An 18,573-nucleotide genomic window follows, 5' to 3' on the forward strand; every position below is an offset into this window, starting at 1 on the left:
AAATGGTGCAGTCACATAGTGATTTTGGACCAAAATGAACAGTGTGACAACAGGACATCATTATCTGCAAACACTTCAGAAACGTCCAGCTCTCATATGGACTCAAACCATCCTCTTTAAATTTAAAATGTCCTTCTCAGGTGTCTCTACCTGTCCATCGACCGCTCCTTTACCTTTCATCTGGACAAAGTCCAGCTGGTGGATGGTCTGCAGGAGGGGCCCGCTGTCCAGGGTGAGGTCAAAGTCGCTGGTCATCCTCGGGGTGAGGGTTCCCTTCCCCCACTGGCCCTCCGTCATGTGGACCCTCCGGATCAAAGCGTCGGAGATCTGAGAGAAGCACAGGAGGACAAAGTGATCAAAGACTGAACTGATAACCCTGGAAATACCAGAGGATCACAGACGTCTCGTCTTATCACACATAAACAACATTACTACTACTAAACCCAATATATACATACTTTATTTTATATAGAAATCTTCAAACTGAGTTATATAGTGCTTCAGGAACAAGGGCATGCATTATTCTATTCTTTAAAAAAACACAAATAAATAGAGACACTGTATGTTAGGTCAACCATAACAAATTCTACAAAAATAAAATGAGCAAAAATTAAAAAAAACAAAACAATTACAAAATAATCATATTGACTTTGACGTGCAACTTTCAGAATTTTTTTTACTGATAGCACAAACCGTAATGCAAAGTGAGCAAATGTGTCGTCTGCGATGCGCTCGCCGTTAAAGGGTTAAATAAAACTCCTGTCATTGTTCCTGTGGCTTTCGGTCTGAGACTCAATTCAGCTTCACAATTAGTGCAACATACATCACTTAAATGTACATTACACAATAATTTAATATGTGGAATATTTGTCTCCAGACAATCAAACTATTCTGTTTATTGAAAAAAACCAAAAAAAACCAAAACAGTGATACAATAAAATAACAAAAGAGTCTTGAATTGCCTCTGACCTGGAGAAAGCCACTGGGGTCGTTCTCCTTGATGACCTCCAGACAGTATTCCATCAGGCCCGTGGTCTGACGCAGCTTCACTGTGCAGTGGGAGATCTGATCTCGAACCACCTGGAGCAAAACAAGCGGAAACAAGCAAGAAAGAGTTAGAAGTGACACAAGAAAACGCATACGAGGAGCGCAAGGAAGAGAATTCAGCGTTACAGTCTGATACACACAGGAAAAAAGGATTATTCAATATGAATTCCTCAAATAATCACGTAGTTGTGGCGGAAATACATCATCACCCTACAATATTTAAGCATATTAAACCATTTAACCACTTTTATTTTATGAAACAAAACTGATTAATTAGTGAGAAAAAAGGGCACTTAACAGTTAATTTTGCCATATTTCTCTATAAGTTCTCTCACTTAAGTCTGACATTTTTCTTATTTTCGTGTGTGTTTTGTAATAGTAATGTGAGGTATCACCTATATTTTGATTTAGTTTTTAATGTGTGCAGGCGCAATATTAATTTGTAGGTAACACTTTAGCTAAGGGAACACATATCCACCATATTCATATGCTTACTAACATGCATATAAGTCGCATACTAGTCCTTTATTAGTAACCATTAAGCACGTATTAACATCTTATTCTACCTCTATTACAACAATGTTTTTCCTACATATTAACAAGGTGTTAATACGTGCTTAATATTTACTAATAAAGGGCTAGTATGCAACTTGTTATGTAACTCTTGTTATTTATATCCCAATTAATAATTTATATAATTATAGGTGTCTTTTGTATGTCATCAAATGTTGTGTTCTGCCCACAATTGTCGGGGAAACAATTCCCTGTGTGATGATAAAGAATATGTTATTTGGACATAGTTGATGAGATAGTGTAAGATAAGATAAGGCTTTATTACAAATAAGTTCAAAAGGACAAAGAAAACAGTCGCACAGATAATAGAATAGATAATACGTTCATTTTATTGATTAGTAAATTTACTGTTGCAGCGCTGACGTTAATCACGACCCCTTATTTTCGTGCAATCATAGCAAGGAGAGGAATGGGACGGAAATGCAGCTCGAATATCAATGCTGCTGAGATGCAAAGGAACGCTGAGAGATGAATGAAGGAGTGAAGGAGAGGAAAGAAGGAGAGGCAGATTAGAAAACCACATCAGAGTGGAAGCGACAGAAAACATGTGTGTAGAGGCCGGAGGCCGCATCACAGAGATTAAAGAAGGCTGTTCGTGGATGAAGGAGACGACCGCGAGGAATAACCAACAACGAGATCAGCAGCCAGATTGTCAACGTGATCGATCGAGTAATTTCTCCTCTTGAGACTTCATGGACACTGATTGAGCGAAGGGGGAAAATGGAGGGAGGCCGACGAGGGAACACGAGCGACTGATTTCACCGTTGACGTTAACGGAAGGAAAAGTGACATTTTGTCGGCGTATTTTTTATTTTTTTACGCTCGGGACGTGTGAACAGTCGTCAGCGTTACAACCGGTTACATCAGAGGTGACGGACGAGACAGAGCCGCAATGCGACGTGCTTTCGGGCTACTTCACACACAAGGTTTCACGTTTTTGACATTTAGGACGAAATAGAATAAAAGAGAAGAGAATAGAAGAAGAATTGTCTCTTTATTTGCCGCTCAATAACGTAAAAAAAACCAAACAAACGCATATAAAGTCAGTGATACAATAGTGAACAGAAGAACAGGAGCCCACGCAAAAAAGGAGAGGAGACATGGCAAGACGAGGTGAAAAGAAAAGAAAGGGGGAAGATGAGATGAGAAAAGATGAAATTAAATGAGAAAAAATAAAATAAAAGTACAAATACACGATTGTGATCAATAAATAAAATAGTACATTCACACCAACGGAGTCCAGACTATAAAGCTGTGGTCGCAGATGGCACACAATCCCATCATGCAACACTCCAAAACAACCCCATTTTTGGCAGGAAACCACACTGTTCAGACAACATATGCCAACCTGTCTCTTCATTGGTTGTTTTTCATAAAAAAACAAAAAACGGGAGGACATTTTACTGGATCATCAAAGATCCTGAGAGACAACAGAGATGGATCACTGCCATTAAAAAAGCGAGCAAACAAGACGGATATCACTTGACTTGACACATATACCTATGCCTAACCCTAACCTTCACCCCAAAATTAACCTCATTCTAACCATAACCACAAATCCAAGTCTCAAGAAGCCTTTTAAATGTGTAAGAACCAAACAAAATGTCTTCATATTCCTTATCCCTAACCTTGACCCTAACCAGGTAAAGCCTAACCTTAACCAAAGCTAACCAAAGCTAACCACAGCTAACCACAATTCAAATGTTAGCTTAACAAAACTCCTCAGAAATGAGGTTCTTCCTCATTACGACCAGGTTTTTGGTCTCCACGAGGACAACTGGTCCTGACAAGGTCAGTGGTGCTAATGCCAGAGAAGGAGCAGCAAATCCAAGTACACACACACACACACACACACAAAATGGTGCCAGACCAATAGTTGCTAGGTAACAGAAACTTCAGTGCTGCTGTCTGAGAGGCTCCAAGCCCGAATGGAGAGGAGAATCCTTTTGAGAAGCAGAAGCCACAGAAACATGAAGATGACTTTGTGTTGATGACTGCAGTCGGAGCGCATTAGCATGCGACAAGCGTAGCATCCAGGCAAACACCGCACGCGACCGTACACGTCTTCACAGCTGACCGTGTTCGAATTAATTACACTTTTTCACAAATATAATCAACCACGGATGTAAATAGTCACGTACTTTGACAGTGATTAAAGGCCCAGTCAGTGACATCTAACGGTCAGACGGCAGTTTTAGCTCGTGTAGAAATACGGTGGCACAAGATGGCCGCCTCTGTGAAGCAAGGCCCTTGCCTAAAGTACATACTGTAAAAAAAAAACATGCTTTCAAACAGAGGAAGCTCATTTCAGGCCGTTATATTCACATAAATTCTTACGTGAAATTCTAAGATAGTGTTTTTATTCACGGTGTATATGCACAAATGAAAATGCTATTTTCTATAGACATCCCTATATAAAATCCACATAGGAATGAGGCAGAAAAAGCTCTGTTGACGTGTTTGTTTCTGCATATCTGATATTACAACCTTGAATTATACAATCCTTAAGTTGGTTGTTGATAAAATTTGTGCTGATACATTTAGCAATCATGTTAAATGCAGAGGTTTTGATCAGTACTAGTAGTAGTATTTTAAATTATTGTATTATATTGTTTTTTTTAGCCTCACCTACTGTGTTGATCTTGTCTGCTTTATTTCATCTTAACTTTAAACCTTTAACTTAATTTGTCTCTTTTATGTGATGTTTTTCTTATCTTAAAGGTGCCATATGTAAGAATGTGGCCAAAAACGGTTACTACATTCAAATTCCAAAATACAGAGGTCTTTTAGTTTCGTTTTTTGACTTAACTGGCAACCCCTGGGTTGCTCGGCAGATGAGACTCTACTGACTGCAATGATTGGTAGACGGCGGTAGGTGGTGCCACATGATTTATCTTCTTATTTAATATGCAAAGCGACCTTGAGTGTTGTGCATCACATGACCACATCACATGTTCACTTCTACACAATCTGTGCGGTGAATGGTTGAATGTGCCGATTACCTCGCGATAAACCTTTTTTATTTTTCCCCTTTGTTGGACTGAGTGTACAGGAATAAATCTGTCACATTTAAACATTTAAAGACAATTTAAAAAAAACTGCAACTCAAAATATGAGATCAGAAGAGCCTGTTGCCATGGCAATGGGGTTGCCTAGGGGAAGTTACGCAGCTTGAATTATGGACATATCTGGAAAAAGAATTGCACAATATTGCTGGAAGTTTGGATTTAAACAAAATATAAGGGAATGGGAAAGATCAATATTTATTTATAGCACTTTCCATTCACATTTAATACAAATGATAGAATATCCTATATAGATTTCTATGTATATAATATGTCATACATGAAAAGGATACATTGGTCTGTCAATGAGGAAACACCTGAGGTAGAATTATAGATAAATAAATATATCATACTAAAATATATAATCCAAATAAATGTACAAATAAAAATCCTAAACATAAACCTGATTTACTTGATAAAAAAATAAAATAAAAAATAAAAATACATTTCCATTAAAGACCACAACTGTGAAGGTTTAAAAAACATAGAATATTCTGCTATTAAACTTTTAAAAAGTGACTTAATCTGACCTTGGACACCTTTCAACCAACTGCAGGAATGAGTGAAGGTGCAGTTTTATTAGTCGTAAACCATGAGAGACTCCGTTTATTCCACATGTGCTCTTATCTGCTGTGGAAAACCAGCCAATGGAAATTAAAGCAGAGTCTGCAGAAAATTCTATCATGTTTGGTTACTGAGAATGAATCCTTTTTTTTTTTTTTTACCTGTCTGCAGAAATGATTGAAATACTTGCTAAGCTTCAGTCTATTCCTACGTCAGCAACTTAAATGATCAAATAATAATGATAATAATAATAATAATAATTTTATTTGCATAGCACGTTATGAGCTTCCAGCTGAAATACAAAATAGGCATATACAAAAAATGGAGAAAATTAGACATCAAGCAGCACTGACGCCCATGCTATCATCATAAACATGATAGATACTAAACTAATAGCAATAAAAAAGATAATCTCACACAAAATAATACAAATATAGAAGATACTCTCAATTTCAGAAGGAGAAAAACAGGAACATGAACTCTTAAACATAATTTCATAAAAGCAGAAAAAAGTTTGGAATTAATGTGAAATTTGATATATAAAAAAAAATCTCTTTCAAAACTTGTAAATTGTACAAAAATATTGTACACTATAAAATTGGATTCATCAAATGGTTTGTCAGTCAAGCTAATCAGGAAGTTAGAATATATTGAAGAGCCACCAGGGGGCGACACATCTGGCTGCAAAAATAACTTGGTTGGGAAAAATCAGTCAAATTCTCACTTGATTTATAACATCAGTAAACTTTTTCCTGGTCTTAAGAGCTACTTTCAGCTCTTACTTGACAAAACATGATGTCAAACATGTCAGTTATGATAAAACACAGCAATTATTAGTGTAACTGACAGCTGGAATCAAGAAGGTTCCATCCGTGAAGTTCCGTTTGCAGAACATCAAATCAAAATGTGAGTTTAGATTCTGACGGTTGAACACATGGATTAAACACTAACAAAAGTAAAACAACAAATAAATGTTTAAAATATATATAGAAGTATATATAAAACTCTGGCAAGTGGTACTAAACAAGTATAATAGTAAAAATCCAGATAAAACACAATTAGAAGTTAAACATAAAGTATGTAATAAAAATGGGATTAAGACGCAGCAAATTGTGAATAATATTAATATGCAAATATAGAATATACCCTCAAACTCAGAAGAAAAAAACATGATATTAACTCTTAAGGATAATGAAATAGAAGTAGAAAATACAAGCCTAAAATGAATAATGAGGTATGAGGTCAATTGTACAAAACAACTATAAAATTCATGCAGAAAGTTAGAATATAATGAAGAGCCAACCTGGCTGTAAAAAGAACTTAGTTTGAATGGAAGTCAATGGGAAAATGAGTCTAATTCTCACTTGATTTATAACATCAATAAACAGTTTCCTGAGTAGTTAATGGTCTTAAGAGCTTCTCCCAGCTCTTATTCAACAGAAAATGATGTCAATTCTGTAAACTATGGTAAAACACGGCAAATATTAGTGTGATTGACAGCTAGTGTCATTGACATAGAAATTATTGTCACTTTTTTTCAGGGAGATTTCCCTGCAGCTCTTAAATGACTTGGTCTATATTTCTCTGGCTGGAGGCCAAACACATCCCTGCTGTGTCACATCCTCACTCCTGCAGTGGCCTGGCACGACTCTAGGTGGTCTGTCACTGCCTGTTACACAATCACACTCACCGCCCCGTCCTCCACACGCAGCAGGAATTACAATCGCTACAATTCAAACAGGGTAAAATCTGAAGTTAGGGGGCGCAGGCGGGGAGCATGTTTTCATCTCCCTTTTTTTTTAGATTCGACACTCGCTGCCGCAGCTCCTTTCAAACATTCTGGTCATCGTTGCTGTGAATCAGCTTCAGACTATGATATCACATCTGCCAACAACAGTCGCTTCTGCCAGATGAACAAGCAGATAGTGCAGCGTCAGAGGAGATTCAGGGACTGTGGTGCAACTCGGTTCACTCAAACTCATTAAAACATGTCACGATTCTCAGCGTACGAAAGAAAACAACACACTCACTCAGTTAAGAAGTATTTAGTCATTTATAATGTCTAAAAACGTGCACTTCATCGTGTTTTACTTGCTTTTGGGTTTTCAAGGAATGAGTGATGATGGTAATTTCTTTAGGCACAGAACTTGTTAGGGCTAAGAAAATATTTGGATTTGGAAGAAAAGTCGTCTTTCAACTCAAAGGTTGCAGGTTTGATTCTTGGCTCCAATAGTCTACATGCCGATGTGTCCTTAACCGGAACGTCAGCGGCGCGGTCGCCGTTGCAAACGCTTCCATTCTAATCGCTGAGAGCATTTCCACCGGACGCGCTGCGGAGCGTCTCAGCGGCGTCCCAGAAGCGGCTCGCCGCGCCGCAGCGCTATCGATAGGCAGCAGTTCTATTTTTGCCGTTGCCGCTGCTGAACCGCGTCAATTTCAACAGAGCAGTTCGCACCAGACAGGAAAAGCGACACAGAATCAAAGTAAAACATTTCCACCCCCATTTCCGGTTGTAACGCGTCCAGTGGAAATCCAGGGTAACACAGAGTGTATCACAGAAACACTTGCACATTTTTTGACAATGTTATTTTAAATACATTTTATACTGGTCACATTTTAAATTTAACAAGCAAAATCTGGTGCCAGAACATTTTTTGGCCCTTTTATGGTAAAAACGATCCAAAAAGTCCAGACGGACATTTTGAGGCTTAGGTTTTAAAGGGTTAACCTCACATTAATCCTTGACAGATGAGTGATAGAAAATGTGCTGCATATAGATGCGCTGTATGTAAGTGTGAGTGAATGGGTGTGAATGGGTGTGAATGGCAAAACTGTAATGTAAAGCAGCTTTGAGTAGAAAAGCACTATATAAATACAAAGCATTTATATAAATATTCACGTTTTGAGGAAGAACCACGGGCTAAGAAACAGCTTTTCATGTTTCTAACCAATTTTTATTACTGGGTGAAGTATTGTTTGTTTGTGCGTCCAGACTTGCACTTGCCAATATGACCAACAGAGGCCGCCGGAGGCTCGTTGTGTGAATAGATTCTGTTCGGTTCAAAATTAGGTTTCGGAAAAAAACAAGACACTGAGATACAAGATGCTATAGCTTCATAGACCAGAAAGCTCCTGCAGAGTTGACAATAATTCAGGGGTTTTAACAAAACAATATGTTTTCACGTTAGATAACGTAACAAAAATAGTCAATATAGAAGCTGTGAAGAGATTTATATATATATATAAATCAGCCAGTTATTTATGTATCTGCTGCACATGGGTGATTTTGCAGAAAACGCTGCCTCTTTGTAAAACAAATCACCTTCTTCTCTCTGTCTCTGTCGTGATTATTGGGGCCACTGCGGCACTTTTGGCCGAGCAAAAACACTGTGGTGGGAGACGCCGTCGCAGCAGCAGCACACGGCTGCTCTACAGTCCAGTCAGGACCTCAGACCTGACATTACAGAGGTGCACCAGGACGATTTAATGAGCAAAAAAGTTTGGAGTAGATAAGGATTAGAGAGATGTGAGGAGTGATGGCGACAGATAGAGGAGGTGATGAGGAAAGGAGGTTAAGGACAGGTAGGAGGAGTGAGAGAAGGGGGGTGGGGGGGGGGGATACATGAGGGACGAGTGTCTGGAAGAGTAAATCAAACTAAAGTATCAAAGGGAGATGATTTAAGAGATTAGAGAAACACCTTCTCCTCCGCACTCTACGGTACGAGCTGCAGTGACGATCAGAGAACGTGGCAACTGACACTTAGCTGTCACCGCCTGCACGGCATTGACGCATTTATACACCGAGGCCAAATCAAGGTCCATGAAGGTACCATATATGGGTAGGGTTTGTATGCTGAAAGGAACATTACTTTAGAACATCATTTAGAAGAGTGTTTCCAAATCCTGGTCCTTGGGTACCCCATGTCCAGAATGTTTTATTTTCCCTGCTCCAACCATCTGATTGATGTCATCAACTTTCCATCATTTGTTTCTGATTAATTACACTAGATGCAGGAGAAGACCAAGCCGTACAACCGTATTTTTTGTATTCCGGAACTGCACTGAAGTTTCAAGTATCGCAGGCCTCCACAAACCTTCTATAAAGTACTTGAAAGCGATACTTGAGCAAAAGGGCAAGTATCTGACCACAAAATGACTTTGGTAGAAGTTAAAGTCACCTTTTAGAATATTCACCCATCCATTCATTATCTACCGCTTTATCCTCCACCAGAGGGCCGCGGGAGGTGATGTGCCTATCTCAGCTGATAGGGCGATAGGCGGGGTACACCCTGGATAGTCCGCCAGTCCATCGCAGGGACCATTTAGAATATTACTTGAGTAAAAGTCTTAAAGTACCTGACATTTACTGTACTTAAGTATCAAAAGTTAATTTTTGTGATATAAAATGTACTTTTAGAAGTAAAAGTATTGGTTGGCCGCTCAGTTGAGAGCTGAGAGCTGAAACATCATCACTGTTAGCTAAAAAAACTCGGCGTCCGGCGTCAGAGGTGATTCTAGAGTCTGTAGGGGCCGTAAGCAGAAATTCCCAGGGGGCCCTTCCTTCCAACCAGTGTTCATCACCATTATGTTATGAATAATCTGACAACAACGAAAAATGTATGAGTAATATTTTTTTTTTCGAAATGAATGAAATAACATGGAAAAACCTTGTAATTAAAAACTATACATGTAAAGAACAATAAAATACTGTAAATAGCTTTTAACATAACTATATAAACTTAGTAAAAAAAAACACACTACACTGTAAAGAACCCAATTTATAAAACAATATAAATATATAGAAGAATAAAATACATCTAAATAACTGAAAAAAACATATAAACTGAGTAAAAAAGATATGCATTACACTGTAAATAATCCTCTTCATTTTACAACTTGCAGAACGATAACTTCACACAGGTTAAAGTGAGGTGGGGCCCCTTTAGGGAGGTTTCCTACTGAGATGTCATTGTTGTTTAAGGGGGACAGGGAGGCGGCTGGTCACTGCACATTTCACTAAAAACAGCCCTCAGGCTCTGAGTGTCGGGGGCCCCCTATCGGCCCTAACCTCTTTGCCAGCTCGGCAGCTGAGACTCTACTGACTGCAATGATTGGTAGACGGCGGTAGGTGGCGCCACATGCCAAAACATGATTTCAAAACATAAACATGATTTGCAGTCTGCAAAATATTTTTTTTTTAATGCAAATATTTTGTCTGTACTGTTGTTGTTGGTGAGTTCAGTTTGTTATATGAACATTATTCCTGAGTCTCTGTGACATATTAGGAGGATTTTTTACGATTTATTACATAATGCACCTTTAAACTATGAGACGTAAGGTTTTTGAATGTTGGAAAATAAAAGACCTCGGTGAGCTGGGATCTGCTGAAGCAAAACACTATAAATAGGGAGGACGGTAAAATAAGTGTAACTGTAATACAGGAAATAAAAAAGCACTTTAGTGTTGCTGTAATCTTTAAACGATGTGAGCTGGGGTTTTATTTTTCAGGGGACGAAACCTTGCGTCAAGTGGAAAAAGATAGAGATCGAGTTAATTTCTGGTTCCCTTTGTGTCGCTCTGATCAGAAGAACCTCAGATGAAATGCAGAGAAAGAGACTCTTCTCCAAAATCGTCCTTGATACATTAAACGTACGCCAATGGGAGACGTGATTTATCGCGGTCGGGTTTATGGATCGACAAAGATTGTTTTTTGTCCAAGTTCAAGTGCATGTCCCAGGCACCAACACCTGAGACCTTACAGTCTCCTGCTAACCCAAGGTCTTATAAGTGGCTGTTTCGCTGCCAGGAAAGAAAAGATGTTCTTTGTAGCAAACTTTTACCTAATAAAACAATCACAATGATGGATGCGCCTTTAAACAAGTTTAAAACCTTTGTAAATGGATTTCTGAATCATAAAGTGGGACAAATGGCTGCATGGAACTTTACATTTCCTTCCAGCGTGAGATTAGGTTTACGGGCTCCATGATGATGATCCTGTAAACCACAGGTTTTAAACTCAAGGCCCATGGGCTGGATTTGGCCCGTGGATGATATGTTATGTCCAGTCTTGTATGAAATACTTAAAAGTGATACTTACCTTGACACTTAACCCCCATGTTGAAGCGTGTGAATGGGTGAAGCAGCTCATCAAGACTTGAAAGTGCTAACGGAGCTAACTGGTAAACGGTGCCTGGACTCTGGTGCCGGTCGTCATGGAAATGTGTCATGCGTTAACATTTAACGCCAGTATCGATATTAACATGTCCAGCACATATCTATTTTTAATTATATATAGTTACATACATATATATATATAGCTACATATGTATGTTACTATATAATATATTAGACATATATATACATATATGTATATGTATATACATATACATGTATATATATACAGTACATATACACACGTTTACATAAAGTTAAAAGAACAGGTTAAAAAAAGAAAAGAAAATACACTTTTGAAATTCAAAATAATAATAATAATGATTATACTACGGTGGCCCAGAGGTGTCAGGCCAAATACAAACGCCACAACACAAATACAAAAGCCACAACACAAATACAAAAGCCACAACACAAATGCAAAAGCCACAACACAACAAACGGAAGTGAACGGTAACGGATTTTGACAATGCGGCGGTTAGGACCGTGATTATTAGTTAAATTATTAATTATATACTAATTACTATACTAATTATTATTAAGAATACTCCCGATTCTTTCACTCAATATGTTATACGCCTCACTGAACATGAAGTATTGAGAGCACACGTGTCAAACTTAAAGCTCGGGGGCCAGATGTGGTCCGCCACGTCATTTTATGTGGCCCGCGAGTGATTCATTGGTCTTACAAAATCTGTGTTAGAATAGGTCTATGCTGCTTTAAGGCGTGCATTGACCATAAACTACATTTCCCACAATGCATGGCGATTGTGTTACTCGCAAAGTGACGGCAACACGACTAGATCGCAGTGTATAATTGTATATGCATCATGCGACGAGTGAAATTGAATAAGTAATAAATACAGAAAGCTATTTCTTTTGTTTTACATTATATTTGGTTACATTTAGTTACATTTATTCTGTATGACAGTTACATCTGGCCCTTTGATGTGGCCCTCAGTGAAAATGAGTTTGACAGCCCTGATTTAGTCAAATGATCGGTCACAATTATTGTCACCTGAATTTGGCCTGGACCTTGTGTTTGTTCGTGTTCCACAGGAACACAGACTGTGAGTGGCGGCGAGGCTGAAGGAGCTTTTGTAACTCTCACCGTGACAAACCGCCACAAAACAACCTTCCGCCTCTGCTGCGTCTGCACACAAACACGAGGGTCAGTCCTCCTGGTGAAGTGACTCATGTTATGAAGGACTACTTCTCGCCTCCACAGCCTAAAAACAAGCTCCGTGTGTCGCCATGGCGACCAGAAGAGGAGAAGAGAGCTTCAGCGAGGATGCCAAGTCAGCTGCAGCAGCAAACTGGTATCATGTTGTTGTTGTGTTGGTTTTTTTTAAAAAAAATGGCTTTTATCATCATGTTAGGCTTTGTGTGACTGCATCAGCAGGATTAATCAGTGCACCTCGTTAGTTACATAATTGGACACGTATAAAAATGCACGGCTGGCATTTGTTTTTTTTTACGCAGCAATCAGCTCTGAATATGCAAATAAAGATGCAACATCTGCACACACACAGACACACAAAAAAAGGGTTATGGTCAGGACCGGGGTCAGATCCGGATCAGTTACAGCTGTGTGATGACCTCAACTGCTGAGCCACATGCTAATGAATCAGAAAAGCTTCCCACTGACTCTCAGTGTCAGAGGGGAACCAATTACTGGAGATGCACTTCACAACAACCCCAGTCGCTCCTCCTGGTCCACACTGTAAATATCAAGCCCATACTATATTATATTCTCATTATATAATGTACAGTTTACTCTATTTTTTATAATCTTATTAGTCAATATATTCTCGACTGTACATCCTTGCTGTGAAAATGCACGTTTATTCTTCATTAATTTTACATTTACTGTCTTTGCTGCTGTAAAAATGCAAATTTCCTCACTAATAAAGGATTATCTTATATTATATTATCTACTGCAGCTGATTATGTCCCGATCTCCTCCAGGATCAGATGATAAATTAAGACGAAAAGCAAGAGCAGCACAGATTCATATAAGCTCGACTATAACAGAGCGTATGTAAATGACACACCATCCAGTGGTGATTGCTGGTCTTTGAAACAGGGGAAGCTCATTTCTGGTACATCAATTCTTGCATAACTTTAGTAAACGCGATAATTATGTAAAACTAAAATGCTATAATACAGTGTATTATGTACACATGAAAATGGTCTTCCTCAGTGAGCATATAAAGCAAAAAAAAAAGACTTCCCTCATGAAATCCACACATGACTGAGGCAGAAAAGACTCTGACGCTGTTGTGTATTTTTCTGCAATGCTGTCAATCAAAAACTGACTGAAACTGCGGAATCCCAGCCTCTGCGCCCGCCCACTGCTCCATTGACTCCCAGAGAAGCTGAGCTTCCGTGGAAGTGGCGTTTTTTGCCGCATTTGTCCAAGCACCGCTGAGCTCACCGCAGTGAAAAAAAAACTATCGTCACATAGAGATCCGTCGTCCGGGATAAACAGCTGTTTCTGAATCGACTCATTCTAATCGCTAGTGCATGATTGGTATTGAAATGTAAATACAACACAATACATAATTTGACTTTGATATTTTAGAGGAAGCTGAGCTTCACTGACCAAATATCCAGAAACAAGGCTCCTCACAACAACAACAACAACAAAAGAATCAGCATATTCCACCTGTTTTATATTCCCTCCAGTGGCTTCCTATTAATTTTAGATTTCAATCTCCTCTCATTTATGAGCCGGGCCATAAATTGAGGTCCTCATGCAAAGGCCGTCCAAACATCCACTGATCCAGCTTCAGGACGAAGAATGATTTCTGGATTTTTCCTTGTTTCTTCTTACTATATTCCGTTTGATTTTTACTTGAGTTTTGCAAAAAAAAAACCACATTCACACTGATGCTTTTTGTGTATTTTTAAAGGATGTTGTTTTATTCTATGTCTTTGTTTTGATGTGTGTGGACCTAACGAAGAGTAGCTGTGACCTTGGTTTCAGTTTATAGAGAACCGACTGAGCTGCACAATCACCATATTTTATGATTTGTTGTTTTTCATGAGGCCAGAATGAGCCTTTTGTGGCCAGATCTTCTTATTTTTGATGCTAACTGAAGGCTACACACGTCCTCCAATACTTGAAAGATAAAGTGGAGAAGAGGAATATTCAGCTGCAATGTGAAGTATCACCAGTTTTTATTCTATTGTTGTTTTTTAAAGCATTTTTCAGCCTTATTTTGAATGTTTTTTTTTCACACGGAGCCTCCGATGTGGTGACCAACAGATGGGACCGTATCTGAGCTGAGCTGCGGTGAAAAATCCTCTCTCTTGGAGGTTCTTCTGTGCCTCCGCCTGTCATTAAACACCTATCTATCATGAACATCCCCTCCTTCATTAACAAAACAGATTTTGCATTTTAATCGTGCGCAGTGACACGAAAAACGCAGCATTTTTCAAAACCTGCCGTTTCTGTCCAAAAACTGACACGTGCCCAAACAACGACTGAATCCGTTATCTGCTGAATAGAAGTGAGTTATTTATAATCCACGCTCACAAAGAATCTACATATTCCATATGAGGCGGAAGTTGAAGAGAGCATGTATGTAAATGTGCGTGTACTGTATGTACTGTATGAGTCTGTGTGTCGGTGAGCCGTGTTTCTCAAACCACCTACACGTGTGAAACCGTGATTCTACAGACTGTCCAAGCGTGAAATTGGATGCCGTACGGCACAAATGTGTCTCTCCCTCCTCCTCCGTCAACCCCATCTCTCAGTCATACCCCTCCTTCAATGTGCTGTTCCTTATGGTTTACAGTAAAATGTCTCTGAAATCGTTGGTTTCCTTTTTTTTTTTTTTTTTTATCATCGAATGTCCTTTTTTTTTTTTAAAAAAAGCCACTTACTTTTAGCTTGTGCTCGTGCTCTTTGTTTACTTGGGACAGCAGCTGCGCCTTACGACGGTTCAGGGCGTCGATGAGCGCGTCGCACTGGGCCACCAAACACGCCTCGAACTCTACGCCGTTCTCCTGCAGAAGAAACACACACAGATGCTGAAAAATCAAGACATAGTCATACAAATAAAAGCTAAATTAAACCCCGAAACATAGAAATGTTATGATTTTCAGTCACGGTTGCTTTCGGAAATGTATTTAAAAGTATTCTTTCCTTATGCATTTGTATATTTTGATGTCTTAACAACCTATACAGCGCTTGACGAAGTCAACATCGCGTGTTTCATCTCCTGTACTTAGACTGAGGATTTAAATGATTAAAAAGTAGATTTTGCATAATATGGGACCTTTGACAATCGCTTACCTTGAATTAATTTAATCATCTCAACGGATGCTTAGTCTGTGTATTTAAAGCTCACATAGAGTGGTCCGGTTGCACATATATGTTAGTTATGGAGGTCTACTTACATACATTAACTTGTTTTTATTGTCAAAAACCTCCTAGTTGCTGTAAACGAGCCGATAGAAATCTCTCTTTTCTGACGCTCTCGTCAGTCGCGATATTTCAGACTGAACTCTCACCCCCAGAAGACAGTGTGTTGTGATTGGCCAGCCAGCGTAGAGCCTTCCCAACTGTCTTGTGATTGGCCAGTACCCAGAAGTGACAAAATCAGCACACCCGCTCTCAGAAGCGCAGCTCCCCCCTCTGGAACGGTGGATGCACTGCTGCTCATTATCAAAACATTGTTTTAACAATGTTTAAAAATAGCTTCTTCACGACTCCCCGCCGCAGTCTCTTTGACGACCTTTGACCCGGAGTCAGAAGACACTGTCTCTCGTGAAACACCTCCACAACGGCTGTCTTCTTCTTCTGCGGTTCAATGTACGCAACCGGATGTGCCCGGACTAGTGCCCGGAGCAGGAGGATCTGCTGTTCAGGAGAACTGCGGTTTACGTAACTGGACCGGGTTTTTTCAGAGATCTCGCTGAGCCCGAGATTACAATAAAACACAGCGTTCTCAGCAATGGCTGAACTGTTTGTTTAGAACCTTCAGGGCTTCTTTAACAAGGTAATGACGCAGATACACACTAAAAAACAGCGTTAATTGTAACGTCTGGTCTAGGTCCACTTTAAATAAAGTATTCAAAGTATTCTTCAGTTTGTGACGTGTCATGTGTCGTCCGTCAGAGAGGTGGGAGGGTGAAACCATCAGCACTACTCCATGACTGATTCCTGTACAGTTACACCACACTCTGGTCATTTTCACACATCCCAAACTTCCACGCCTCCTCCTCCTCCTCCTCCTCGCTCTTCACTTCCTCTCCAAAGTTCTCCTCGTCGTTTCCCGCCATCGTGTCTCCGAGATTTTCCCTCGAACGTCATCTTACTGTGTGACGATCCCCGACAAAGTTATTTAAAATACCCACCTTCCTCTTCAAATCCGCCTATTAGTTTGACTGAAGCTTTGCCTCCTCAACCAAATATAAATATATATGTGATTCCACGGAATGAACAAAATCCTCACTCAGATACACACACACAGAAACACTCTCCAAAGACAGAAACCTGCAGTTCGAAGAATAGTCCCCTGTTGCTATGGCGATGCATCGGTTTTACTGAATGAGACTGAATGTCTTTACTGTCCTTGTGTGACTAATGCACTGTCCACAGGAGCCTCAATAATATGTGCTTTTGCAGCGGATGGCATCAATGTTCATTTTAATAACAATTTAGAAAACACAAAAGAAGCACAAAACGTGCTAAAAACGAAATTCAGATGACTGGATAATCAACCGACACGACTACGGTGTCAACAGATGAAATGATAATCACTGTCACCTGGAATGTATTGTATTCCAACACCATCATTTTAGATTAATGTTACACAAAAAGGTCTACGGGCACTAAATATAACGCTTATATGTCCACTGAGTTAAGATAATTTACTAGTTCAAATTGATGTACTAGCCATTAGTATGGTTGATTAAGTGTATAAACTGTTTAAAAAGGGTTGCCCTCAACCTCAAAATGTTTTTTGCTTATTTTAACCATAAAATTGCCATAAAACATCCTGTGAGTCAGTGATTTTTGCCCATTTTTTCCAGAATAAGGTTCAATATCTGGCAGTTATTGTCAATTTACTTGATGCTAAAATAGTGCAACAAACATGTTCTCAATGGAATGGAATGGAAACTATGTACAGGCGTTTTTTAAACACTTTTTCCCTCTCCCGCAAAAAAGACGCTGATTCGCCGGCTTCCTACAACAGCGCAAGTGAAATTACCGTAATATCCACAGGATGGCTTCGACGTGCAACTCCCCAGCTTTCAGAAACAGCTGGAATTGTTCTGATAGCACAAACCATTGCGTAATTGCGGTAATGCAAAGTGCACTTGCGCGAACATAATATCGTATGTGATGCGCTCGCTGTCAAAGGGCAAGGGTCTTGGTTTATAGAGGGTGACATCATGTTTCTACAGCAGACAAAACCAGCCCACAGTTTCACGCTTTAAATAGAAAGAGTGGGAGAGCGGGGAGAGATGTTAAAGAGTGTTTACATCCTTTCTGGTATGTGAAAGCCACCGTAGTTCCCTGATGCACTGAGGAAAGGTCCTGCGTTTGTTGGCTGCTCACAGTTCTCACAGTTAAGATTTAGAGGTTTAGTGTTTAAATGACCAAAGAACTTTAATCCAAATTACAGTGCAAATGTTATGTTCTAATAAGGTCTCAAACTTGCGGCATGCCACTTACAATCAAGCTATTTCTGTATGTTAAAAAAAAAAAAGACTAATAGATTAATTTTGCATCATAAATACATCCCTTTTCTAAACTATTTTTCGTTTCATATCAAAACAGACTTGAAATTCGGTGAAATATCAACATAAAGATCATTATTTTGATATAATGATGGAATATTGTGATGTATTTTCTACTGTTTTTTACTTGAGAGGCCCCCAGAGGCGATTCTAGAGTCTGTAGGGGCCCTAAGCAAACATTCCCAGGGGGCCCTTCCAACCAGTGTTCATCACCATTATGTTTTTTTTTCAAAATGAATGAAATAACATGGAAAAACCTTGTAATTAAGTATGTGAAAATATAAATGTAAAGAACAATAAAATACTGTAAATAGCTTTTTAAAAAACTATATAAACTTATTAAAAAAAAATACATTACACTGTAAAGAACCCCCGTTATAAAACAATATAAATATAT

The 18,573-nt window shown here is 39.1% G+C and overlaps 1 protein-coding gene across 7 annotated transcripts in view; it reads right to left on the bottom strand.

Moving 5' to 3' along the window:
• trim9 (tripartite motif containing 9) overlaps positions 1-18,573 on the bottom strand; it is a gene marked incomplete at both ends in the record, with an annotated part of 48,921 nt that overhangs the window by 11,839 nt on the left and 18,509 nt on the right. For 5 of the 7 annotated variants that reach the window (XM_083902479.1, XM_083902478.1, XM_083902476.1 and 2 more), the window contains 3 exons: positions 174-327; positions 970-1,080; positions 15,312-15,434. In XM_083902479.1, coding sequence (XP_083758605.1) covers positions 174-327; positions 970-1,080; positions 15,312-15,434 — 388 coding nt within the window. The remainder of the gene's footprint in view (positions 1-173; positions 328-969; positions 1,081-15,311; positions 15,435-18,573) is intronic. The other 2 variants (XM_083902477.1, XM_083902480.1) reach the window with 2 other exon arrangements.

Source organism: Microchirus variegatus (assembly GCF_963457635.1).
Source record: "Microchirus variegatus genome assembly, chromosome: 16".
NCBI classification, from domain to species: Eukaryota; Metazoa; Chordata; class Actinopteri; order Pleuronectiformes; family Soleidae; genus Microchirus; species Microchirus variegatus.